Source organism: Bubalus kerabau, chromosome 4 (genome assembly GCF_029407905.1).
Source record: "Bubalus kerabau isolate K-KA32 ecotype Philippines breed swamp buffalo chromosome 4, PCC_UOA_SB_1v2, whole genome shotgun sequence".
In the NCBI taxonomy this organism is placed as follows: domain Eukaryota; kingdom Metazoa; phylum Chordata; class Mammalia; order Artiodactyla; family Bovidae; genus Bubalus; species Bubalus kerabau.
In genome coordinates this window covers 164351588-164377819 of record NC_073627.1, presented here as the reverse complement: position 1 = coordinate 164377819, position 26232 = coordinate 164351588, and the positions used below count along the sequence as shown (strand labels likewise).

Sequence of the window (26232 nt, the reverse complement as noted above, 5' to 3'; positions counted from 1 at the left end):
AACATACAAGGAAATGAGGCCAAGGAAGGTTAAGGACTTCATTGAGGTCACCTGGCAGTATGGCAGAGCTGTTCTTGCTGAAATCAAGCCCCCCTCATGCTTTGATATCTGACTGCCAGGCCTGAGCTCTGTGGCCAGGATGGGGGTCTTGTGGCTGGTGGGTGTGAGCTGCTCTTCCAGTTGTGTGCTGGTAGGTCCTTGTGAAACAAAACCAACTACTTGGGAGAAACTTGACAGGTCCACAGAGTTTGGATGGTTATGTGGCTCCAGAACCCATGGCACATTCTCACAGGGGATGTTAAGGTGGCCTGGCCATTTTCCTTGGCTTTCAGAGAGAGAGGTCAAGTAGGATGCTATCTCCTGCAATTCTTTCTTGGTGCTCATAGTCCTTATAAAAGGTGATATTATTTCTTGGAGAAACAATGAACAGAATTGTCTGTTGAGATGAACCTTGGTGAATATCAAGCCTGGACTTTGTTCTGTTTCTGACTCTACTGTTGGTTTGCTGTGTGGTCTTGGGCTGGTCATTTCCCTTCTGTAGACTTCATTTCACTCACCAGAAAAATGAACAGCGCTGTTTCTCTATATTGACTTTTAAGATGACTATAATAAGCCCTGTCTGCTTCCCACGGATCACTGCTTATTGAGAGTCTTACTTGGTCTCTTTCTTCCCAGTTAGGAAACCTGCTTCCCTACAGCGACCCCAGCGTGGTGTTTGTCTTTCTGTCTGTGTTTGCCACGGTGACCATCCTGCAGTGCTTCCTGATCAGCACGCTCTTCTCCAGAGCCAACCTGGCGGCCGCCTGTGGGGGCATCATTTACTTCATGCTATACCTGCCCTACGTCCTGTGCGTGGCGTGGCAAGACTACGTGGGTTTTACCCTCAAGATCTTCATGGTGAGTCCCTCTGGCCCTTCGGCAATACCTGCAGTCGCAGCCACCCCTGGTATTTCACCTCTGCTTTGTAGTCCAAGCTGAGAACAGAAGATTCTCTTTCCACGGGGACTTAAACCTCAATTCTAGATTGTATGCTCCTTGAAGGCAGGGACTGTGTCTTACTCAGTAGTTTATCTTTAATCCTCTGAGTGCACACTGGTTGAATTGAATTGAATGATAATTTTGAGGGAGCCAGACTGCACCATGGGCCAGCTGGGGGTAAATGGCCCTGGGGAATGACTTTAGAGCATTCCCTTTTATCTGCCTTTTATCTCTCAGCTCTGTTGGCCATGTTAAGCTCACCACAAAGTCACAGTCACAGATAGAACTGAAAGTTCTTGAGGTCAGAGCTGGCTCGTTCTGGACCTTTATCTTCCTTGTGTCCAGTATGGAGTTTAACTTGAGTAACATTTTCTAAACTTCAAGACTGAGGAACAGGTGCCCCATCTCCCCACAAATCTCTGCCTTTACTCCCTTCCCTGTACAGAGGAGGAGAGACCTTTGAAAGTATGCAAGTCCCAGTAAGAGCGAGTTGTTTTCTGAGTTTTCTATAAGATGCTCCAAGTGTTTCTGTCTGGACCCATTAGGCATCAGCAGCCCCAGACAGCTTCCTGTGACACTGAGCCCATTGCTGACCGAGCCGGGAGCTTGACAGGACCCTGAAAAATGCCTCTGTGTGTGTGTGTGTGTGTGTGTGTATAAGGTACAGTTGCTGAGCCCTTGAGGCATCTTTAGAAGCATAAAATTCTAAAAGTTTTATATGCCATCATATATGCATTTCTGAACTGTGTGTGCATAATGAGTGCTTATAAATAGAATCACTTTATATGCTGTCAAGGAGCCCACTCCCCTGAAGGGACTCTGTAGATGAATATTTCCATATCTTGTAATTGATCCATTTTGCAAATTCACATTTCTCCAGGTGGCATTTACATTAGCAGTGATAGGAAAATGAGAGACAAGGAGATGGATGAATGAATTTTGCCTCTTTTGTACAGAGCCTGATGTCTCCTGTGGCTTTTGGGTTCGGCTGTGAGTACTTCGCCCTTTTCGAGGAGCAGGGCATTGGGGTACAGTGGGACAACCTCTTTGAGAGCCCCACAAAGGAAGATGGCTTCAACCTCACCACCTCCGTCTCCATGATGCTGTTTGACACCTTTCTCTATGGGGTGATGACGTGGTACATCGAGGCTGTGTTTCCAGGTACACTGGACTTCCACACTGCTTTTGTCTTCATCCAGGAAAAAGAAATTTCTAACCGTGTCATTTTCCTCACTTTGTGCTGGAATTTCTGCAGGGCCCAGGTCTCCTTGGAAAGTGGTTAGGGCTTTAGACCTATGGCAAACAAATTATGTCTAAGAAGAAGCTACTGATGCTAAAAGTACAGCTTTTACTACTGACCTAACTCTTATTTCTTGAGCACTGTGTGCCAGGCACCTGCACAGTGTCTTATAAATGATGCTTTGGTTCAATTTAATACTCATAAGACTGCTGTGAGGGAGTTGCTGTTCTGCCCAGTTTTTGCGAATGAGAGAAGTATGATGCAAAGAAGTTAAATAACTTACCTGTGGCCACATAACTGGTAAAAGTAGGTGCTGGGAGGTGAACCCAAGTGAGTTACACTGAGTCAGCTTGCCCAGGAGAGTCCTCTCAAGCTGAACCAGGTCTCGAATTCTGTTTCCCCCGAGTTACCACCAGCAGAGGTTCTGTTTCCTGAGTACAGCTTGTGAATAACAAGATACATATTGGTGCTAAGCCCTTGCCTGTGTTTTAATCAAAAGTCATAAAAGTTCATTTTTATACTTCCCTAATAAATCTTCTTGACTGAGACCTCCCTTGGGTACATTTTCATAGAAGATCAAATTCTGAGAGAGTGAGGTTTAACCCTTTCTGGTTCACTTTCTGATTTTTCTCCAAAGGAGTGGCCATGGGATATTGACTACCCATGCCTACTTGGACTACTTGAATGTCCCACACTGCATGTGCAATTTTGTATTGTACAGATCTGGATTCAGATTCTGAGTCCTTCACTTCACTGGCTGAGTGATCTTGAGTGGGCCACTGATCCCTCAGTCTCCTCATCTCTAAAGTGGGAATGATAACCCGCCTCATGGGGTTGCTGGAAAGATTCAGAGAAGTGCAGGGTGTTTGTCATACATAGTAGAGCTCAGCAAATGTTAGCCCCTCCTCCCCCACCTCCATTCCATTCTGTCCTGTCTCCCAACAGCTGTGTCAGGGGGAGACATCAAGGAAGCTGTGTCTGGGATACCTGGCTGGGATACCTGGGGGTTGCTGGGGCATTATAGAGTTTGTTTCACATCTGTGCTTGGATTTCAGGCCAGTATGGAATCCCCAGGCCCTGGTATTTCCCTTGCACTAAGTCTTACTGGTTTGGTGAGGAAAGTGATGAGAAGAGCCACCCTGGTTCCAGCCAGAAGGGAGCATCGGAAAGTGAGTTTTGCTGACCTGCATCCCCCTGACTGCCGTGCTACTGCCCCTCCTGGTCCTCCTTGAGGGGGCAAGGAGTGGCTTCCTCCCTGAAAAGTCTAAAGCCACCTTGGGGGCAGAGACATCACATGAGGTGCCCCTTTCCAAATTCTTGACTGTGTTTGTGTCCAGTGCTGTTGACTTCTGGGGGAGTTGTTCTCTGAGTTGCTAAGGAACATTTCTTTTGCTTTCTTGGCTTCATTAAAAAAAAAAAAAGTGACTTTTGATCTCTCCCTTCACCTCCACCTGTCCCTCACACACATATACACATACTTTGTGCCCAGTGTGGCTTCCTAAATCATTCAGAAGTCCCTCCTCTGCTGATCTCTTCTCTGCCCTGCCCCCACTCGCCAGTGGTGATGTGTGACATCCTTGGTATGGCTTACAAGATCCCTTACCACCTGCCCCTGCCTGCTGATCCAGCTGCTCCTCCTGCCATCCCTCCTCTTCTTCCCCAGCCTCTCTGCACCTTTCTTACTGTATTTCCATCACCAACACTAGTGCCCAGTTAGGCCCTAATTAAAGATTTGTTGCCTGCTTGCCTGAGAAACCAGAAATAGCCATGGAGAAAGGACAGTTGTAAAATTACAAGACCCTGCGTCTTGACCTCCCACTTGTTAGTGTCTTCTGTGGGCTCATTTGTGTCCTGTCTTCTCACAGTCTGCATGGAGGAGGAACCCACCCATCTGAAACTGGGTGTGTCCATTCAGAACCTGATGAAGGTTTACCGGGATGGCATGAAGGTGGCGGTTGATGGCCTGGCCTTGAATTTCTACGAGGGGCAGATCACCTCCTTCCTGGGCCACAATGGAGCTGGCAAGACCACCACCATGTAAGAAGAGGGTGTGGCTCTCTGAGAATCAGCTGCAGGAAGGGTCTTTCCTATAGTCAGAAACTCATACCTAAGGACATTGCGTTGCTTACCCAGGCAAGGGCAGAGTGCATGAGGAGTCGATGAGTATAAAAATATCTCCTAATCACGAGAATGCTTTCCAAATGCTGGATTTTCCTATCTTCGGGTTAAAATAGGCTAGGGCCTTTTGATGACCTTTCCCATTTGGTTCTCAAAATTCTGCAGTGTTTTAGAACCTGAGGTTGTGACAGATCTGAGAAAGGGTTTCTTTGGGGCTGGTTTGGTCAGGATTGGGAGGCAAGAATGTGAAAAGGAAGATAGGCTGTGTTGGAGGGAGGAGGCAATTTCTGGAAACTCTGTCTCTAAGCAGATGTGAGGAACAGCTGGGCAGCTGGCTGTAAGACTGCCTTCTCTGGGACCTATAAGAACCTTAATAATGAGCAGTTTCAGAAGGGAACACGGGCCGTAAACACACCAGAGTTACCCTCAGTGGCTTTCAGTGTAGCCCATCAACCATTTCAGAGGATATGTTGGTGGTGGGGGAGGTAACCTCTTTTTCCTGTTACATATTTTTTAAGTGTACAATTAATGTATTGCGAGAATTGTAGAAAATCTTTAAAAATCTTTAAAATCTAAAAAATCCTAACACACAAATTATTTTCATCTTTAAATAATTGGGTCTACTTTGTCCATTTGACTTGAACATGATTTTAGGCATACAAAATGTGTGTTTTAAAGTGTACTTCCCATTGCAAATTGGAATCTTTATTTAAAAAATGTGTGTGCTAAAATTGTCATTTCCAACACATAGGCCCACCCCTATCTGTTCACTGAGGCAAAGAGTCCTTTGCTGTATGGGTGTCCCTTGGGGTCTCTTAGGAAGGAAAGAGGGTGGGGGGTTGCTGCTTCTGCTTTCCGCCCGGGCTCTGCAGCCTAGAATGGATCGTCTCCAGGGCAGGAGGGCTAACACTGACTCTTGTACTTTCACATTTTTTCCTCAGGTCCATCCTGACTGGGTTGTTCCCTCCCACCTCGGGCACTGCCTACATCCTAGGGAAAGATATACGCTCCGAGATGAGCACCATCCGGCAGAACCTGGGGGTCTGTCCCCAGCATAACGTGCTGTTTGACATGTGAGTACCAGCAGCTCCTCTATGGAGGTGTGTCAGGAGTGATGGGCAGAGTTGGACTTAAGCGTTTTTACCACCTTTAGGGGTGGCAGGCCTCACCTTCCTGGACATGTTGAGACCTGGTTGTCCTTCAGTTTTGGAAAAGTGAGCTGTGGGGTGGGAGGTGTTACATTGGTCCAGCCGGTGGATGGGGGCTGGGGAAATGGTGCTGTCTATCACTGTCCTTCTAGAGTAAGGAAGCCTCTCTCCCCACACACCCTCCCTGAGGCTGCCGCAGCTTTCACCTCATGGCACCCCAGGGCCCTCAGTATGTGGGCTCCATGTTTCCTGCTCAGAACTTCACTCCCATTCAGCTTGCCCATCAGCAATCAGGGAGCCCCTGTGGTGAGCAGACAGAGACTTGAGCTCTGTGACCTTGGGCAAGGGCACCCCCTTCTGGGCTCCGGTTTTCTCTTATCTAAGTGAGGAGCTCAGGCTTGTGTCCTCTACAGGGGTCCTTCTTCTGTCAGGGCTGAGGTCCTTTGAGGTTCAAGGGAGTTGCTCCAGGCTAAGGCTGGGGCAGCTCCTTGGTTGGTGGGCCATGGAGAAAGGTTCTCTGAGGACCTGCTGCTGCCTGATGGGTGGCCATCAGGCCCGCGGGGAATAGAGTGGATGTGACCTGTCACAATTTTGGTGTTGTTTCTTGAGCGGCTCATGTGGCTGCTTACTGTGGATTCTGCCTTGAATCCTTCCTGGAGATTATCTTACAAAAATGAATACAGTTAAAAATAAAAAAGTGGGGAAAGAAAAACGTGCCTGTCATGTTCTGGGTGAGGAGGCACTGTGTTCTGTGTGTCCTGGGGCCCAGAGTGACCTGCCCCCCTGTCCCCAGGCTGACTGTCGAGGAGCACATTTGGTTCTATGCCCGCCTGAAAGGGCTCTCCGAGAAGCACGTGAAAGCTGAGATGGAGCAGATGGCCTTGGATGTTGGGTTGCCGCCCAGCAAACTGAAAAGCAAAACAAGTCAGCTGTCAGGTGAGGCCCAGAGCTGCCTTCCTCCTCCACCTCCCCTTCTACACACACACACATGCACACACACACACACACACACACACACACAAAATATGGCTGCCCTAGGGTCCCCTGCTTCGAGGGAGGGGAAGGGTGGGTCAGAAACATATCCCGGACTTGTCCCCAGGGGGGTGCCTCCACTTGTCTGTTCCCTCTCTGCCGTCATTCACTGGGCTGGTCTGGGGGCTGTCTCCTTTCGCCGTAGGTGGAATGCAGAGAAAGCTGTCTGTGGCCTTGGCCTTTGTTGGGGGATCCAAGGTTGTCATTCTGGATGAGCCCACAGCCGGTGTGGACCCTTACTCCCGCAGGGGGATATGGGAGCTGCTGCTGAAGTACCGACAAGGTCACTGATGTGTATTTACTCTGTCTTCTGGGCTGGGAGAGGGGAGGAAGGGGGGAGGGAGGGGCTCTCAAAGACTGGCTGTATCTCAGGGCTGTTCCTGCTAGAGCACCAGAATTGCTTCTCAAGGAGAATATGGAGCTGAACTCTGAGCTCAGCCCTGGTCTGCAAGTAGGAGGCCTGGTTTACAAGACACTTCAAGTTTGCACTTCAATCCCTAGGGGCCTGCATGGAGGAGGGAAATGGGGACAAAGGGTGTCCTCTGTGAGCTCCCTGGGCCCCCTCCAACATAGAACTGTCACTTGCCTAGTATAATCATGGTCCCCTGCAGACAGATTCCTGAGAGCCGAGGCTGTGTCGACCTATATCTCTGTCCCCACGTGGTGCACTATGCTTGCATGTTGACAAAGTAGAGGAACACTTGAGTGGATGGGAGAGTTGCAGTCAGTTTGTGTGACCCCATGGACTGTAGCCTGCCAGGCTCCTCTATCTGTGGGATTCTCCAGGCAAGAATACTGGAGTGGGTTGCCATGCACTCCTCCAGCGGATCTTTCCAACCCAGGGCTTGAATCCGCATCTCCCTGGGGCTCCTGCATTACAGGTGGATTCTTTACCGCTGAGCCACCAGGGTAGAAGATACATAGGACTGTGTGGTACAAGGGGCACAGGTTTGGAGTCAGCTCAAGTTGGCCCAAGACTTTGGAAAAGCCATTAAACTTGCCTCAGTGTCTTTATCTATAATGGTGGTTAATAACCTTATAAAAAGTGGAAGTCGCTCAGTTGTGTCTGACTCTTTGCGACCCCCTGGACTGTAGCCTGCCAGGCTCCTCTGTCCATAGAATTCTCCAGGCAAGGATACAGGAGTGGGTAGCTATTCCCTTCTCCAGGGGATCTTCCCAACCCAGGGATCGAACCCAGGTCTCCTACATTGCAGGTGGAATCTTTACCAACTGAGCCACTGGGGAAGCCCACCTTATGAAGGATTTAGTTAAATGAGGCCTAGCACACTAACACATAGACCACCTAGCACACTGCTGGCCTGAAGCTAGTTCCCAGATAAACATTCCTGCCCTTTGTTCTATGAGGATGCAGAGCTGTCCTCACATTACCAGCCTGGGGGTCACAAGCACACAGCCTTGGGATCTTTTTCCCAGGAGTCCCCCCTGCTCTTATTTCTGTAGCTTCGGCCCCTGTGAGCAGTGAGGATGGCCAGCCTCACCTGTGCTATGTCCCTGTGTTTGTGCCTCGCAGGCCGCACCATTATCCTCTCCACGCACCACATGGATGAGGCAGACATCCTGGGGGACAGGATCGCCATCATTTCCCACGGGAAGCTCTGCTGCGTGGGCTCCTCCCTGTTCCTGAAGAACCAGCTGGGGACAGGCTACTACCTGACCCTCGTCAAGAAGGACGTGGAGTCTTCCCTCAGCTCATGCAGAAATAGCAGTAGCACTGTGTCATACCTGAAGAAGGTGAGTTGCAGTCTCAGTGCGTCCGGGGAATCAGGACTCTTTGGCTATGACTGGCTTGTCCATACCTGCCCCAGTCTGCCACCTTGAGGCCACCGGCTCTCTGCTCTGTGCCCTGTGGAGTCATGTACCTCCTACATGGAAAGCTACAGAGACTTCTGTTCCCATCGTGTTAGCTCTGCTGAATCCCATTTCCTTTTTCTAATGGAGACACAGTGAGTGTAGGAGAAGGTCCTTAGAGGACTTAATGTTGTTGAAGAAGAGAGGTTTGCCAAGAGTTAAGAGCCTTGGCTGCAGAATGCCCTGCTGAGTCTGCTCATTACCTTTAAATCTTCTTGACCTAAACTTTTAAACTACAAAACAGCAAATATTTATCGAGCACTGATTTCATGCCAAACACTCAATCTAGCAGACTCTGGACATAAAAAAAAATCATGATAATATTTGTAGCATTGTTATCGTTTGTAGGCCTATCTTTTTTTTTTTTTTAAAACATCGTCTCAGAGTACAAAGCAACCCTGGGAAGAAGGTACTGCACTTATTATCTTAGATGATGGAAGTGAGGCTTGTAGGGATTTAGTTCATTCAATGTCATCCAACAAGTGCATTACAGAGGAGGGACCAGAACCCAATAACAAGGTACATTCTCCCCTGTACTGCAGTACATGCCTGAGATTTATTTGTGTATTCCAACAGTGGCACTCAAAATACTTATCCCATCCTTGACCTCCTGTCCACTTATTTACCTTTTAACTAGTATCTGGTGAGTCAAAGTCTAGTCTGAGGCCAGTGGCATTGGGATCACTTGGGAACTTGTGAGAAATGCAGAAACATGGGCCAAAATCAGACTTGCTAAATCAGAATCTGCATTTTAACAAGGTCCTATGGTGAAGAGACACAAATTAAAGTTTGAGAAGCTCTGAACAACACAACCAGGCAGGTAAATCCCATGCCCAAGACTGTTGGCGAGGGCCTGGTTACAGCCCTCATAGGTTTGTGGGGGGTTTTTTGGCCATGCTACATGGCTTATGGAATCTAATCCCTTGACCAGGGATTGAACCCATGCCCCCTGCAGTGGAAGCACAGAGTCTTAACCACTGAACCATCAGGGAGGTCCTTACAGTATGCATCAGCAGGCCAGAGTTCTTTTGAGAGCGCTGCTTCCTGTGCACACAACACACACATGTTAGATCAGACAGTGGCTTCAGAAGCCAAGACTGCCTGGCTGCATGCCCCTCAGGAGAAACTTTTTGCTCCAGTTCTCACACACAGAAACCTCTCGGAAGCCCCGCCCTGGTGAAGGTGGTGGTGGCTGTACCTTGCTTGGTCCCTGACCCATTCTCACCTCCTTCTTTGCCATCAGGAGGACAGTGTTTCTCAGAGCAGTTCTGATGCTGGCCTGGGCAGCGACCATGAAAGTGACACGCTGACCATCGGTAAGGACTCTGGGGTTTCTTATTCAGGTGGTGTCTGAGCTTCCCCCAGCTGGGCAGAGTGGAGGCACAGGAGGAGAGGTGCAGAGGCTGGTGGCGCTGACTCAAGGTTTGCTGCTGGGCTGGGGCTGGGTGGCTGCGGGAGCAGGCGCAGCTTAGTGGCGGATTGGCCTAACGCTTGCCTGGGAGCCTGGGGCTTGGTCTGGGAGCCAGCAGGGCAGTGTCCCGGATAGCTGAGATGATTGGGGTAGGGGGTGGCTGTTCCCCACCCGTTCAGCTGAGATGAATGGGTCTGGCTGGACACTGGACACCTCGCTCAGGAGGGATGTCTAGATGTCCAATGTCCCCAGTGACACATATGGAATGGAAGCCTTTACCTTGGCCAAGTCTTCTCTGCCCTAACAACTGGCTCTTCCCAGGAAGACCTCTCTTTCCATAAACTGTTTGATTAACCCTCTATTGAGATAAATAGAGGAGCCTCCTTGAATAGATTAAGAGAAAGATGAAGAACCTCTTAAGGTTCCTTTAGTCAAGTTTTCCAATGAAGAATCCTAGCTTTTTGGCAATAGACACTAGGCTTTCAACCTCAGAAAGTCATTCAGCCAGCCACCTCCCACCTACCCACCATAAACTGAGGGCCTACACGGTGCCCGGCTTTGGTGATGCAAAGGTGAATAAGACCCAGTCCATGTCCCCAGGAACCTTTGGGCCAGAGATGAACCTGTGGAATGATTTCAGTATCTGGGCCAGCTGTGGTGTGCAGGCAGTGGGCTTCTGAGGAGCAGGCAGAGGGTGAAGGAAGGGGGCCTCTGAGCTGGCCAAGCCGTATCATATCTGTGCTGTGGTTCCTACAGATGTCTCTGCGATCTCCAACCTCATCAGGAAGCATGTGGCTGAGGCCCGGCTGGTGGAAGACATTGGGCATGAGCTGACCTACGTGCTGCCCTACGAGGCTGCCAGAGAGGGAGCCTTTGTGGAACTCTTCCACGAAATTGACGACCGGCTCTCAGACCTAGGCATCTCCAGTTACGGCATCTCAGAGACTACTCTGGAAGAAGTAAGTTCAGTGACTAAATGTCAGAATTGAGCAGGGCCCACAATCCTGGGGCCAGACAGGCAGCCTGCATGTCCACTGGGAGTAGGATCACCATGGACCTAGGCACTGAGCCCTTAGGTCGTTGGCATCTGGACAGTGTTGGTCCCAGTTAAACCTTTAAGATTTCAGTGGGAGATGGTAGGAAAGAAATAAGAGGATTGATCCTGGTGTGACCAGGCATGACCATGCCTAGGAAAAGTCCAACATTTATGGAAAACCTACTTATGCCTTGGGCTAACCTGGGTGTGTTTTGTTGTTTTCAGTCATTGTAACTCATTTAATCCTCATAACAAGATGAGAAAATGGACATGAAGGGATTCTGAGCGGATTCAGATCAGGGGTTTTGAGCTCCAAAGCCCATACTCTATTACTGTGTAAGCAGTGCCTCTCTTTAGAGAAACCTTGAGGGTTGGAAGGGATATAAAAGTTGTCTGTCCCAGTAGTCCCCAAGTTAGCCTGTGCAGCAGAATCTTCTGAGAATATTCTAAAAATGTCAAGGCTCAACTCCAGGGTCTTTGAATCAGAATTCCTGGAGGTAAGACCTTAATGTCTGTGCTTTTATTGCATGCTTCCTGGGCAGCATCTGTAGATCAGAGTTTGGGAATCACCTGTCTAGTTCAGGTTGCCTTCTGATGTTGGAAACCCTGCCATAACATTTCTAGTGATAGGGAACGCCTCTTCTCCTGATCATCCTGTCTTGGATAGCCTATTTTGGTGCTTGCCTGCTCAAAGATTTCAGGCCAAAGACTTGAAGCCACTTGGCTCATTCCCTGTAGGTTCAGAACAAATTCCGCCTTATGCAGTGTCCTGATGTCATAACTTTAATTTGAAAATGACTTTCTGAATTGATAGCTCTCACCACTGGGGAAATGTTCTCTGGTATAAATAAATGGCTTCTCTCCCAAGTGACTCTGACAAAGTGTTATCAATAAATGAAGCTTTTACATTATGTCTTTAGGGGCTAGCGTGTTCAGTCATGTAATAACCATGACAGTTGCTCTCATACTGTGGTGCTTATTATAATCCTCTCATTCTCACTTTTCAGATATTTCTCAAAGTGGCTGAAGAGAGTGGAGTGGATGCCGAGACCTCAGGTAACCCTCCAAAGGGACTGTATGCCCTCTGGGCTGTGCCACCTGTAGGCTCTCTTAACTCACCAGGGTTTTGCCTTTCCCTTCAAATTGTTTTATGGCATTCTTACTTTTACTGTATAGACTTTTAAAGATTTAGATAATTTTTTTTTATTACAAATAAAACGTGGGGTTCCTTCCTTTTGTCCCCAGATGGCACCTTACCAGCAAGACGAAACAGACGAGTCTTTGGGGACAAGCAGAGCTGTCTTCGCCCTTTTACTGAAGACGATGCTATGGATCCAAATGATTCTGACATAGATCCAGGTCCGTTTGGGCGAGATCTGTGTTTTGTTGCTTGAAAGTGAATTTCCCTCTTGTGTTCTCTGGTGTTATCTTTCAAGGCCCTTGAACCAGGATGATAGATGCCTACAGGGTCTAAAGAGAAGAGAGAGAATGAGAAAAGCCACTTTCCCCTTCTGGTGCTGTGCATATGATCAGACCTGAAAGAGCCTGTCCTCCCCACTTCCTGCACTGCACTGAGACCTCTCACTCGAGATACACATCAAAAGACAGCCCTTTATTCCTCTGAATCCATTTATTATCTTTTCCATAGAGTCCCAGTTTTCTCACATTCATTAGGTGTTTAATTTTGGAATAAATGTTCTTTGAATGGGTGGATGATTTTGAAAGAGTCAGGTGAACTTGCTACTAGAGTTGATTGTACCCTTCAACTTAGCTGTTTTCGAAGACTGTATCCCTGTGTGTTTGGGATGGAGAAGGAGAGACAAGAAATCAAGCAAATATTGGTGAGACGTCAGGTCACTGCAGTGAGAAATCATTTGTATAAGATGAGGATTTCTATAAAACTGTTCTGAACAGAAACCTTCCTGGCTCTCCCATCCCTGTGCCACGTTGAATGTGCAACTCGTGTTCTCCGTAACTTCATATGTTGTTAGCACTTAGATCACCTGAATGGGTCCACCTTTTAGGCAGAGATATAATAGGCAGGAGATAAGTTGCTGTTATGTGTTCTCAAAGTATGTCAGCCTACAGACATGGCCTGTTTTACAGACTATTCTGTAAGAAATTGAGGATGACTTGATTCATTTGAATGGCTTGATGTAACTATTATGTGTGCACACATCTCTTCAGTTGTCTCAAGGCACCTTCATTTTTCTGTGCTCATCAGACAAGAACCAAAGGCATAGCCTGCTAGTGTGGTACATTTGGGGTCATACCTTTTCCATGGACGTGAATGTGTCATAAAAGCCTTTCATTCCTTTACTTCTACCTCCAAACACAAGCCTCCAAGGTGGTTGCCAACAATGCTGGAGCGAGGAGGTTGGGGATGTCAAAAATGCCTGATATAATCTATGACCTTCAGTGATGGCTTTTTGCAGAATCCAGAGAAACAGACCTGCTCAGTGGGATGGATGGTAAAGGTTCCTACCAGGTGAAGGGCTGGAAGCTCACACAGCAGCAGTTTGTGGCCCTTTTGTGGAAGAGACTGCTGATTGCCAGACGGAGTCGGAAAGGATTCTTTGCTCAGGTGAGAAGTGTGTTCCTGGCCAAGGACTCAGGCTTCCTTGGTGGACTACAGGCTCCCAACTAGTGAAAGCAGGGTAGCATCGTTGTTATAAGATGGACACTGGAGCCAGATTATCTGTATTTCAATCCCAGTTTGCTTCTTGTACTTATATATCTGTTGACAGATTACTTCTCTGAGCCTCAATCTCCTTATCCATAAAATGGGGATGATAATAGTACCTATGATATGTTATGAGTAAGTACTTGGAATGGGTCTCAAATTAGAAATTTCTGTGTGTGTTAATTTTCTCTTAGAGGAGAGTGTAACAAGGACAAAGTTTAGAAAAACTGGATGAGCAAATTAAACTTTTAAAACTTCAGAGATGGTATGCCCAGATACACTCAACATATGAACTTATTGGGGACTTGATTTTTCTCTAAGTTGATGTTTAACTGCAAACTGATAGAAAAGATAACTAGGGGTCAGAAAAAAAATGGTAAACAGAAAAGACTCATTATACTCTGTTTGCATGCTAACCTGTGTTGGGAGGATTAAATTATTCCAGTCTATAAAATCAAGAAGTATAAAGAAGTTACAGAGATTCTTTCCCACAGGTTATGTGGGTAATGCAAAGAATATGAGTTTGGAGCATATAGATTTATGTGTGAATTCTGGTTTTGCTACTTCTTGGCTGTGTGGCCTTGGGCAAGTTGCTTAGTCTTTCTGAACCCAAATTACCTTGTTTTTTGATTGGTGATAATTATATTACTAGTTAGGGTTGTAGTGATATTTAAATGAGATAATGCTCATACAGTATTTTCCCATGGAATTAATCACATAATGATTAATTTTCTCCATTGAAACTTGAGAACAGTAGAACCAGGAGCATTATTTGAATCTTTTTTTTTTTTTTTAAGGGTAAATCTCTCAGGAATAAATGGAAGGAGCTTAGAGTTTGCTTATAAAATATGTACAAGTTGTTTTCAGAAAAGGCACAAAGTTTAAGGTTGTTCAAGTGCTAAGTCACTTCCATCGTGTCCGACTGTTTGTGACCCATAGACTGTAGCCTGCAGCCTGCCAGTCTCCTCTGTCTATGGGATTCTCCACGTAGGAATAGTAGAGTGGGTTGCCATGCCCTCCTCCAGAGGATCTTCCCGATTCAGGGATCAAATCCGCATCTCTTATGTCTCCTGCCTTGGCAGGCGGGTTCTTTACCACTAGCACCACTTGGGAAACCCCCTTAAGGTGGTTTAGTAAGGATTAATTGTGCTTTTTGAGGCCATCAGATAAAGACATGGCAGCTGTTCCCTTTCCATGGAGGCAGTGCTCTATAGTGATTTTCTCAGAGTATGGGAGCTGAATGGGTAACCTAGTGTGTCTGCAGATTACAGACAAGAAGACTGAGGCCATAGGGGTTGTGACTTCACATGGATACACGAGAGAGACAGAAAGAAGGAGAGACAGAATGAAGCTGCAGTTCTTCTGGCTTCTGGTCCATGCTTGGGCTCTCGATTTTCCTTGGAGCTGAGCTGGGCTCATGGCCACTGTGGTCTTCCTCGGGTTTTCAGGGAGAAGAGGGACCCAGTGTTCTGAGTCACCCTGACATGTGACTACTGTTTACTCTGTGAAGTCCTCAGCTTGGTGCCCCTGCCAGGTGGCCACAAGCTCAGGCCTTGTATTGCCAGCTTCCAGAAATTCACCCAAGAGAAGGGGTTTAGATTTTAGCCTCTACTGCTTCCAACCTGCCAAGAATGTCTTGATGGAACTAGGCCCTGCACACACCCCAGTGCTGGTTGGTCTGAGGCTACCTGGACTCGAAGTGGTCTTCTTTCTAACCTTTGTCCTTCCCTGGCAATTCTTCTCCCTCCTTGCCTCCTGGTTATAGATTGTCCTGCCAGCTGTGTTTGTCTGCATCGCCCTGGTGTTCAGCTTGATTGTGCCGCCCTTTGGCAAGTACCCCAGCCTGGAACTTCAGCCCTGGATGTACAATGAACAGTACACATTTGTCAGGTATTCATTTGCCTTCTGCATCCAGGGGGAGAGGAGGGCTCAGGCTGACCAGAGTGTTTACTATGCTGAGGGCCAAGGGGAGGGGGACTCGGTTATACAAGGTCACGAATTGATCAGCTGTGGCTACAGCCCTCACACAAGCTCATGCTAAATGCGAGAACAGCAGTGAACCAAACCTGAAGTAGCAGGGCTTTGAACTCCTTTCCTCTCTATTCGTTGTTGTCAGGAACATACATGCCTTATGTAAATAATCTGCCAATGCAGAAGAATCTTCTTGAACTATAATATACTTGGATTTTTATACTAAGTCTTTATTTTGCAGTTGAACACAGGGTTTCCATACACTCAGACCCTCACACCTCCAAGTTCTTGTTTTCTGCATGGTGCAGTTCACATATTTATTATTTCATCTTTGCTAAGTCACTTCAGTCGTGTCCGACTCTGTGCGACCCCATAGACGGCAGCCCACCAGGCTCCCCTGTCCCTGGAATTCCTCAGGCAGGAACACTGGAGTGGGTTGCCATTTCCTTCTCCAATGCATGAAAGTGAAAAGTGAAAGGGAAGCCGCTCACTCGTGTCTGACTCTTCGTGACCCCATGGACTGCAGCCTACCAGGCTCCTCCATCCATGGGATTTTCCAGGCAAGAGTATTTCATCTTTAGGTTACATATAATAGCTCCTGTTTTTTTTAGACAAAAATACAGCTATTCTGTGACAATCCAGTGCTTCAAACAAAAGAACAAAGGAATTTCTCCATCTCCTTATGCAGGAGTTTTCCTCAGTCCCATAGTATTTGCAAACCTTTCTATGGAGAAGTGTGCCAGTGATGTCCAAGGGAAGCTTCAGGGAAGCTTTAAAAAGAAAAAAGAAACATAAGCATGCAAATCAGCTTCCTGTTCCCTGATTCTGTGCTTTCTTCCTATTTTGTGCGGGTTTACCTCCTTCTTTTCTTTCCCAGCCGCTGACCTTGTGTTGCCCAGGGCCGTGGAGCATGGGCTTGTTTTGTGTTTATAACTTCTGCCCATCATTATTTGTGCTTTCCAGTTGTCCACGCAAATGTTAAGCCCATAAAATCTGCCTTCCTTTTCCTAGAAAACCCCTCTTGTCTATGCCTAATGATTAATTGTGAAAGTACTTTTGAAATACTGATTTTTTTTAATTTTATTTTATTTTTAAACTTTACATAACTGTATTAGTTTTGCCAAATATCAAAATGAATCCGCCACAGGTAATGAATTCATGTACTTCCCACTAAAATAGATATATGTAAATGTATGTGGGTGCACATGTATGCACCCCTCCATATCTATCACTTATTTACACAAGTTCCACTTTGGAGTGCTGTATGTTATTTTGACACCAAATAAACAACCAGAGGCTGAGTTACTTGTGGGTGGGTTCTGTGTTTCTATTTTAAGAGCTTGGCAGATTTGGCACACGGGAAGTACTTAATAAAGTGTTAAATTTGAAAAAAAAAAAGAAGTGCCTTTTCTTCTTCCATTCATGGTTTAAATGAGTTGCTAAGCTGGTTGCCTCTCATGTATCTACAGTAATGATGCACCTGAGGATGTGAGCACCCAGGAACTCTTAAATGCTCTCACCAGAATGCCTGGCTTTGGGACCCGATGTATGGAAGGAAACCCGATCCCGTGAGTGCCACTTGAGCTGTGAGCCGCTCCACAGCTGGCTTCTCGTGCTTGTCACCTGGTTTTATCTCTGCACTGCTTTTGCCACTTGTATGCCACCTGGTGATGACCATCATTTACCCGTTGAAACAGTTTTTATTTTAAAGGAGCTAATGTAGTGATTTAACCCTAGCATCTAGGAACAAACGTAACAGACCAGTAGACTCTTCTAGCATCCTGCCAGGAAAATGACTATAGACCTTGGTTTTCTGCTTTAGACATTAATATTTAATTTAGATAGTACTTCATAATGATCCCTTTCCCCCAGCTCCTATACCTGACTGCAGAGATAGGCTCCTATTACGTATAATTTGCAGTTTTGCTAATCAGTTTCTTCACTCTAAAAGCCTGAAAAGTTGACATAATTTTTATAAAAATGGTCATTTTCTTCTTTCAGAGTTGCATATTTTTGTCATATTCTCCTTCAAAGTCCTTTAAAAAAAAGTAGGTAGCATATAAATAAATTCAGTGAAATACTCATTTGACTGTCATTGTATATGGGGAGAAGGCATGTCCAGATACCTCTGTGAGTAAAAACAGTGAAGAGTGATGAGGAGCTTCTGAGAGCTCAGTGAAGGTAGAAGCGGGTTCAGGTTTCCAGGCTTGGGTAGAATTTGCACTTGAGGTTGTTAACCACAGATTCAAGGATTATGGAGAACGTGGGAAAGTTTAGAAAGACTGCTGCTGCTGCTGCTGCTAAGTCGCTTCAGTCGTGTCTGACTCTATGCGACTCCATAGACGGCAGCCCACCAAGCTCCTCTGTCCCTGGGATTCTCCAGGCAGGAACACTGGAGTGGGTTGCCATTTCCTTCTCCAATGCATGAAAGTGAAAAGTGAAAGTGAAGTCGCTCAGTTGTGTCCGACTCTTAGCGATCCCATGGACTGCGGCCTACCAGGCTCCTCTGTCCATGGGATTTTCCAGGCAAGAGTACTAGAGTGGGTTGCCTGGAGAAGGGCAAACTTGAATTCCAGGTTTTAGAGGGAAGATAGTGAGCCTGCAGGTGACAGACCAGTGAGCATACCACCTGGGTGTGCAAGTTTTAATGTGTGCTCGTTAAACATATAGCTGTTGTATACTTGTTGGCTCTAATTAACTCTGGATACTTACTGAACATTTGCTAGTATTTAGTACTTAATACAGAGAAGGCAATGGCACCCCACTCCAGTACTCTTGCCTGGACTTAATAAGTGTAATCCTGATGGTTAATATCAGTTCCTAAAGAACAAGATGACCAAGGTGGAGAAGGACAAATTTCATAAGACTTGTGATGAGATTCCACTTGGAAGCAGAGAGCAATCCACAAAACTGTTTATTTGATGTAAGAATTATCTAAACGCTGTGGCTTGGCTTCAGATCATAGAGTTTTAGAAGTGTGAGGGATATTAGAAATGCCTTGTTGAAATGTGACCTATTGAAATAAGTCATTTTACAGTTTTGTGGAGAAAATAGGCTCCAAGAGGGCAAGTGACTTGATGGTCTCACGGTAGTTCAGAACTCAGACATAAATGCCTGACTTGTCAGCTGGGATGCTCGCAAACAACCTAGCTCTTTGTGAGCCAACAACTCTCACCTTGGTTCACTCCCCCAAATTCTTTACTTGTTTTAAGACATGTAAAAGTGAATCTTGACATTCTTCCCCAGATTTTCAGCATAAAACATATGTCTTCTGACTCCTGCCTCCCTCTTCTCCTCATCTCCCATCACTCTTCCTCATACATCACATTCCAGCCCCACTGCCTTCCTGTTGTTCCTTATTCGTAGAACACTGGGGACCTTTTCCCCTGCGCTCTGTTGCTTCTGCTTGCAATGTTCTTCCCCCCAATCCCTGCCTGGCTTGTTCTCTGTCATCATTTAGGTTTTGGCTGAAATATATGACCTCTTCAGGTGGTCCTTTCTCACCAGTCATTCTCCCTTTATTTTGCTTCCATTTTGGCCATCAAAGATTATATTATTTGTTAATTAATCTTTCCTGGGAACTCAAACTCCATGATGGCAGAGACTGTGTCTTTTCACCCCAGATTCTCAAATATGTAGGACAGTGTCTGGCACATAGTAGATGCTCAGTGAATGTTTGTTGAGTGAACCTGCGGGTGAGTGATTGAATGCTGGTGATTGGGTTGACTTGAGTTCAGTGTATGAGCACTTAGGCCTTCTTTGTGTTCCATGGTATTTAACTGTAAAATGAGTCTGTAGCTGACAAGTCTGTGGGATGGATCAGTAACCAGGTGGTGAGGGGATATATGTGTATTTGCAGTTGTTATTGATTGGTCCTGTGCTCTGAGGCAATAGGAGAGGCCAGACCCTCTTGGGTGAGCCTATCCTTGGTGTCCCTTTGCAGAGAAAGGCCCTGCTTGGTGGGAGAGGAGAAGTGGACCACTGCCCCAGTCCCCCAGACCATCACGGACCTCTTCCGAAATGGAAACTGGACAATGGAGAACCCCTCCCCCACCTGCCAGTGTAGCAGCGACAAAATCAAGAAGATGCTGCCTGTGTGCCCCCTGGGGGCAGGGGGGCTGCCTCCTCCTCAAGTGAGTCCTTTCAGGGTGTGACTGAGTAAGTGAGGTATAGGGTGGACTGGGAAGAGGGAATGGATGACATATTTTGAAGTCAGCCTAGGTCCTTGTTTGAGATACAGCCAGAGACAACACTCCCGATCAGTGGTCTGTGGAAGTCACGCTGCAGCCTCTCCTGCAGTGGTGGTGTCCCAGGACAGACTGACAGACGCAGCTTCATCTCCACCTCTGCCCTAGCGGAGCTGGTGACCTTGGATGGGTCACTCTGAGTCCCTGGGCCTGTTTCCTCACTGCTGAATTAGGGAGGCTGGCCCGTAAAACTTCTTTGAGGGTTATAACTCTGACAATCCTCTGAGACTATGAATGAGAGAAGCAATTCTGAATCATTTTTTTCTGAGAATTTCAGGAAGAGGCTTGCTTGTGATGCCTCTCTGCCGCTTTATCAGCATCCAGGTTGTAGGATGAGGACAAGGAATTTTAAATAGTGTTGAAAAAGTAGTCCTTAGTGGTTACTGCTCCTTAAAATAGCACTTCATCTCTTCATCAGTGTAACTCCAGTGAAGAAAATTCACTAGGCTTAGTCAATGGTGCTGCTCCCTAGAAATCTGTTGTAACCGTGAAGAATGATACTTCATGGTCTATTGCTTAGCTGTTCAGAGTAATTTGCTGGGAATCACCTTGACTTGGCATAAAGGGCAGAATGGACCAGGCCTTGGTGATGGGCTGATGACAGTGTCCAGGCCCTGTGGGCAGGGTCTGCTCGCACTGTGGCACATGTTTGAGAAACATGTGTCATTTTTGTTCTTGATTTGTTTTCTGTTCCAATTGTGGCCCATAAAGACACACGTGCTTGGTTTTTCTGATGACAGAGAAAACAGAATACTGCCGACATCCTTCAAAACCTCACGGGAAGAAACATTTCGGATTATCTGGTGAAGACATACGTGCAGATCATAGCCAAAAGGTCATCATTTACAATCCTTGGCCCCTGCTTAGCTGTTACTGATCAGAGGAATTAAAGTCCTAAAAAATCGGAGATTGAGTAGTGGTGGGAAACATCACAGTTTGGCTTGATGTTGTCCTTTTGAAGTTTAGGGTATTCTTTCAGATTAGAAAAGGTAATGGGAAGTATTATGAATATTCAGTTTGAAGACTGAGGTTTCCTGGCTCCAGAATGAAAATAAATCTGGATTTAAATTCTAATTCTGCCACTTATTAGCTGTTTGACCATGGCGACCAGTTATCCTTTTAAAGCCTTAGGCTGTATATAATGTGATAATAATGTTGCTCTCAGTAGTTTGTTGTAAGGATTAAATGAAATGATACACATAAAGTAGCTGTCATGGATGGAATGAGTAATAAATACGTGGCATTATCAAGAGAGCCCTGAGTTCTCAGGACTTCTCTGTGGAGCCTTAGAAGAGCCGTGTAGCTTCCTGGGGCATCACTGCATAGTCCTGAGTGCATCAGCTCCCCCATTATTTGCAGTTTTGCTTCCCTCAGTTTCAGTTACCCATCATCAGCTGTGGTCAGAAAATACTAAATGGAAAATTCCAGTAACAAACAATTCATAGGTTTTAAATGGCATGCTTCTCTGAGTGGTGTGATGGGAATCATCCCACTGTGTCCCTCCTGGGATGGGAGTCATCCCACTGTCCAGCATATCCACACACCGTAAATGCTCCTTGCCCTGGCCCTTTTGGTGATCAGATGGACTGTCACAGTATTACAGAACTTATTTCCAAGTAACTTACTTTACATGATAGTGGCCCTATTGACCTTCAAAGAAAATGACAGGTGATAGGAAAAAATAGTATACATAGGGGTTGGTATTATCTGTAGTTTTAGGCATCCATTGGGGGGTGTTGGAGTGTGTCCCCTCCAATTAAGGAGGGGACTGCTGTACTGTACTTAGCTGATGCCCAGAAAAAGTTTGTTCTAGCTTCCTTCCCATCAGCTTGGTTATATTTGGTCCCCTAAGTTGGGAGTTCTAGTGACTTTTAATAACAAGGGTATGCTTGAATGACAGTTACTGTTAGTTTCCAAGAAAGAAGCATAATCTCTCCATATGTTAGCCATAATTGAACTATTATTTTTGAATTTAAAAACTTTGTAGTTTGATCACATCTTTGTTGGTTTTTTAATTGTTTTAATATAAGGCATGACCTTCATAAAAATAATAAGGTTTTAATATGGGGAGAAGAAAAGACATGCTGATTAGGCCTTCTTTCCATTGGCAAAACCCTACCACACCAGCCTGATTGTAGAGTTATTTCTGTCCCTTTGTTGTATCCCCAGGTAGATATTTCTAACTTTTGTATGGTCAGGAAAAGGATCAATGTTTCTTTGGACTGATTTCTGGTTTCCTTGTCTTTGGTCCTCACTACAGCTTAAAGAACAAGATCTGGGTGAATGAGTTTAGGTAAGTTGACTCCTCTGTGCTTTTCGTTTTGTTTCCTTGACTCCTAAAGCTCATGAGGATGATTTTGATGCAGTTTTCTTGGACCCTGGGAGGCTGTTGGTTTAGGGATGGTTTTGCCCTTAGCTCAGTGCCCAGCTGCCATTTCAGAGGCCTTTGGAATTTTCGCATATTGATCTCCTTGAGGAGATTTAGAAGTTCCTTGTGGGTCTCTAGGGATTTGACAGGAAGCACAATGTGAGGGGAAAACTTATGCTAATTAAAATTATCAAATCAGATTCCTAGGAGACCTAGGGGCTCAAGAACTATTTTTCAGGTCTTTGTAATAACCAAGAAGGTCTTAGATGAAATAGGCTTCAAAACCATCTATGTTCATTGCATTTAAACTCATTTATCCTTCTGAGTTTTTTAAAATAACAATGTTTCTGTTAGGAAATAAGACCAGAATTCCATCAGGAGAGTAAGAATCATTTTCTCCTCTTCTGCAGTCAGGCTCTCTCCTCTCCACTCTACACCACCACCCCTGCCTGTATCCCTCTGAGTGTTGAAGAAGCAGATGGGACTGGGGAAAAAAAACAAAGGAAGCATCCTTGAAGCCCATTATTACTCATGACAAATGAGATGCCTTACATGACTGCTTCAGAACTTTGTTTTTTGACCCTATGTCTCACCTTTCTTCTTTGCCTTTTTCCCCAAGAGCCAGGACCTACTGAATAACTGAGTAGAGTGGATGCAGAACCTTCTGTGGTTCTCCTGATATGAAAGGGTCACAGCCCATCTATAAGCCCTCCCTGGCCTCTCTGGCCAGTGTCTTCCCTGCTCATCGTGACTCCCCATCTGCTTGCCTTGAGACCCATGTTCAGGCCTGAGCCACCAGGGGTGGGAGGAGCATCTGTGAGATGAATGAGCATTCTTTCCTCAACATCTCAGATGTCTCATTCTGTGTATAATCAGACCCAGGTCCTTCCAACTTGGGCAGAAGCTGTATAAGAGTTAAGAGATTGCCAGGATCCATTAGAGAAGACCAAGGTGAAACTTTCTCTGAGTCCTATTTTGGTCCTACTTTAAACATACAGTTCCTCTAATTGAACATTACATCCTCAGGCAGTGTCTGCTGCTGAGTGACAGTGGGCCCCACACTGCCTGTGTTTTAATGTCAGGCTATTCTTTTAGGTATGGTGGATTTTCCCTGGGTGCCAGTAATTCTCAGTCACTTCCTCCGAGTGAAGAAGTTAATGATGCCATCAAGCGAATGAAGAAACACTTGAAGGTGGTCAAGGTACAGTGCGCATCCTAAGACATGTCAGACAGAAAATGAGTTGCTGGTACATGGGAGTAGTTGAAAGGTAGATCTGATTACCTGGTAGCTTATTGTTTAAGATTTTCAAGTACAAAGCCATAACCGATCATAGAGATCGCGGGTCAGCCGAGACTGAGTCACTCAGTGTGTACTTACTATTTGAAAGTGCAGGGACTTCCCTGGTGGTCCAGTAGTTAAGACTCTGCACTTCCAATGCAGGGTGCCTGGGTTCAATCCCTGGTCAGGGAAGTAAGACCCAATGCAGCCAAAACAAACAAACAAAAAAAATGCTTGAGAAAAAAAGCAAGTTCAGAGATTTTAGATCTCTCAGAATAACTTAAGTATAGCCAGTGAACAGAGAAACTGGGCATCAAACATACTTTTCTAAAACAGTCATTGGTTAAACAGGAAATGAATCACTTTCTTTAAACTGGCAGCTAGTTTTAGGACTTGATAAACATTCACTTTCTTTATCTGTATCCCAAGTTTCCCATTTCTAAGTTGGAATTGGGGGTCAGATGATATGAATTCCAGGGTCACAGACAGCAGGGATTGTCCTAGAATCTCTCCCCTGAGGCACAGACCCCATATCTGATGCATCTACATGTTAATTGTAGCGGGGGGCTTTTGGATGATGTCAAGGGAACACGGTGAAGAGCCCTTACCACCAGTTACAAACTGACATTTGCCTCTTGGGACTTTGAATCACAGGGTTTCCCTCTGGTTCCTTTAAGACCTATGACTCGTGGCAACATCAGTGCTTTAGATTTCCAGTCACTTATTTTTCAGGAGCCAGTTATTATTTAGAGGGTTCAAGTTGCATTTCAGTGAATGAGGCAGTAGCCGTGTTTCCCTTCACAAGGTTGTCCCATTGTCCACAGACTCCAGACTTCCTGTTGCTCCTCCCCTGTGAACCATCCCAGCTCAGGCAGCTTTTTGTTGTTTACAGGATAGTTCTGCAGACCGATTTCTCAGCAGCTTGGGAAGGTTCATGACAGGACTGGACACAAAAAATAACGTCAAGGTAAAGCTCTTTGTTCCAGTGGCTTGATGAACAATAATTCCTGTGTTGCCCTGAAGTGTCAGCTCATGATAATGTTGATTCATGACAGAAAAGTCTAGTAACTTTATCGGTAAGGCTGTAAAAAGAACTTGCTGCCAGTCACACCAGGGGAACCATTTTGAACATGACTGAGATACTTAACCTGTTTAAGCCTCAGTTTCCTAATCTATAAAATGGAGGCAATAACCATGTCTACCTCAAAGCTTTGGTGAAGATTAAATACATTAAAGAAAGTCAGCATATTGCCTGACCTCACGGTCAGTGCTGGGCACACCCTGCCTCTTTACCATGTTCTCTGATCATGTTTTGTCTTCAGCTGTGACGGAAATTTCTGGAGTTTATGTGCATGTTTTGTGTGTGTGCACCTGCCTTTGGGAACAGGGGTTAGGAGCAGTACTTTGCAGCCGGTATGTTTTATTTCAGGTGTGGTTCAACAACAAGGGCTGGCATGCCATCAGCTCTTTCTTGAATGTCATCAACAATGCCATTCTCCGGGCCAACCTGCAGAAGGGAGCAAACCCCAGCCAGTATGGGATTACTGCTTTCAATCACCCGCTGAACCTCACCAAGCAGCAGCTCTCAGAAGTGGCTCTGTAAGTGTTGCTGTGTCTGATTTGGGAGAGGGGAGGGTGTTGGGGGAATTGTGGTGCAGGGGAAAGAAGTGTGAAGCTGGTTGTAGAGTAACAGCTGGGGAAGTAGGTACGTTATGTATGTCTGGGTTGGTCCAGGCTCTGGACAAAAAATGATCAGTTTATGAGTTGGCTGGGTAGAGATTAAACTACACAAGATAGATGCCTCTGATATATTAAAGCCATTAGTACATTTAGTGAATTCATTTAAAGTAAATTAAATTGTTAATATGATTCTAAAATATTTTAACTCACTCTTAATGTTTAATTAAAAAATCAATTTCATTTGTTTCAAAACAACTATTTTTAAACTTAGTGAAACACACTTTTATCAGCTTGTGTGTTTATTAATTTCTGGAGCGGGAGAGAGACAGACAGCATGTGTGCGTGTGTAAGTGTGTGTATTGTGTGTATGGAGTTAAAGCCAGAATGATCTAGTTCAGAGTGTATAGCTTTTGAAATCATAGACATCTGGGTTTGAATCTGGTTTTTTAAACTTTCTAGATATATGGTATTAAGTGAGGCCTTTCATGTAAATGGACAAGTCCGGCCTTCAGCACAAGGTTGATATTCAATACATGTTAGGTTCCTTTCTTGTTTATGGACTATGGCACAGTTATAGTTTCTGGTTCACTTGTATGGAATATCAATGTATGTCACTAGGATCTTTATACCAAGCTTATATGCAATTTATATAAAGAAATAATTTATATTGTATCCCATTTAATGGGCTTATAAGGCTATTGTTCTTATAATAAGAATCTGATGGAATTTTTGTGTTAGATTGATACGCCATGCTCTTTTGTTGTCAAACTCATTTACAGCCAGAAATTGTTGTTTGAATAGTTTCACACTAATATTTCTGCTTTATTTAGTTTTCAAGCTACACTACTCCCTTATGTGTGAAAATTTACAGCTTGTTCGTCATAAAAGATCAAGAATAGTAGAATAAAGTGAATGATATTAGGCCACTCTTAGACTTCCTTCAATAGTTTTGTTTTGGCTGTGGACTGTCTTTGACCTCAGTAGAAGCAGTTTTGCATTTGAATTATCAATTTTTTTTTTTTGCTTGAAAATAATCATCTTTACCCCTGAATTAAATATATGTAGTGAACAGATCTTTTTCCCTGGGGTATGCTTCAGACATTCGTGTGTGTGTGCGTGTGCGTGCACGTGTGTGCTCGTGCATGTGCGTGTGTGTGTGTGCTTTGATTGTG

At 45.5% G+C, this 26232-nt stretch overlaps 1 protein-coding gene and 1 non-coding gene across 4 annotated transcripts in view; both read left to right on the top strand.

Moving 5' to 3' along the window:
- The window catches only part of ABCA1 (ATP binding cassette subfamily A member 1), a 157032-nt gene that overhangs the window by 86673 nt on the left and 44127 nt on the right, over positions 1-26232 (top strand). For all 3 annotated transcript variants that reach the window (XR_008713840.1, XR_008713839.1, XM_055579203.1), the window contains 21 exons: positions 676-897; positions 1935-2139; positions 3274-3387; positions 4084-4255; positions 5278-5409; positions 6278-6420; positions 6662-6799; positions 8048-8268; positions 9629-9701; positions 10553-10755; positions 11840-11888; positions 12078-12191; positions 13268-13416; positions 15281-15405; positions 16956-17054; positions 19430-19619; positions 20474-20568; positions 21994-22026; positions 23197-23302; positions 24273-24347; positions 24810-24979. Coding sequence is in view for 1 of the 3 variants with exons in the window: in XM_055579203.1 (XP_055435178.1) it covers positions 676-897; positions 1935-2139; positions 3274-3387; positions 4084-4255; positions 5278-5409; positions 6278-6420; positions 6662-6799; positions 8048-8268; positions 9629-9701; positions 10553-10755; positions 11840-11888; positions 12078-12191; positions 13268-13416; positions 15281-15405; positions 16956-17054; positions 19430-19619; positions 20474-20568; positions 21994-22026; positions 23197-23302; positions 24273-24347; positions 24810-24979 (2828 nt within the window). In the remaining 2 variants the exon portion in view is untranslated. The remainder of the gene's footprint in view (positions 1-675; positions 898-1934; positions 2140-3273; positions 3388-4083; positions 4256-5277; positions 5410-6277; positions 6421-6661; positions 6800-8047; positions 8269-9628; positions 9702-10552; positions 10756-11839; positions 11889-12077; positions 12192-13267; positions 13417-15280; positions 15406-16955; positions 17055-19429; positions 19620-20473; positions 20569-21993; positions 22027-23196; positions 23303-24272; positions 24348-24809; positions 24980-26232) is intronic.
- On the top strand, positions 23500-23572 carry TRNAG-UCC (transfer RNA glycine (anticodon UCC)). The gene has a single exon. It is a non-coding gene; the product is annotated as a tRNA-Gly (tRNA).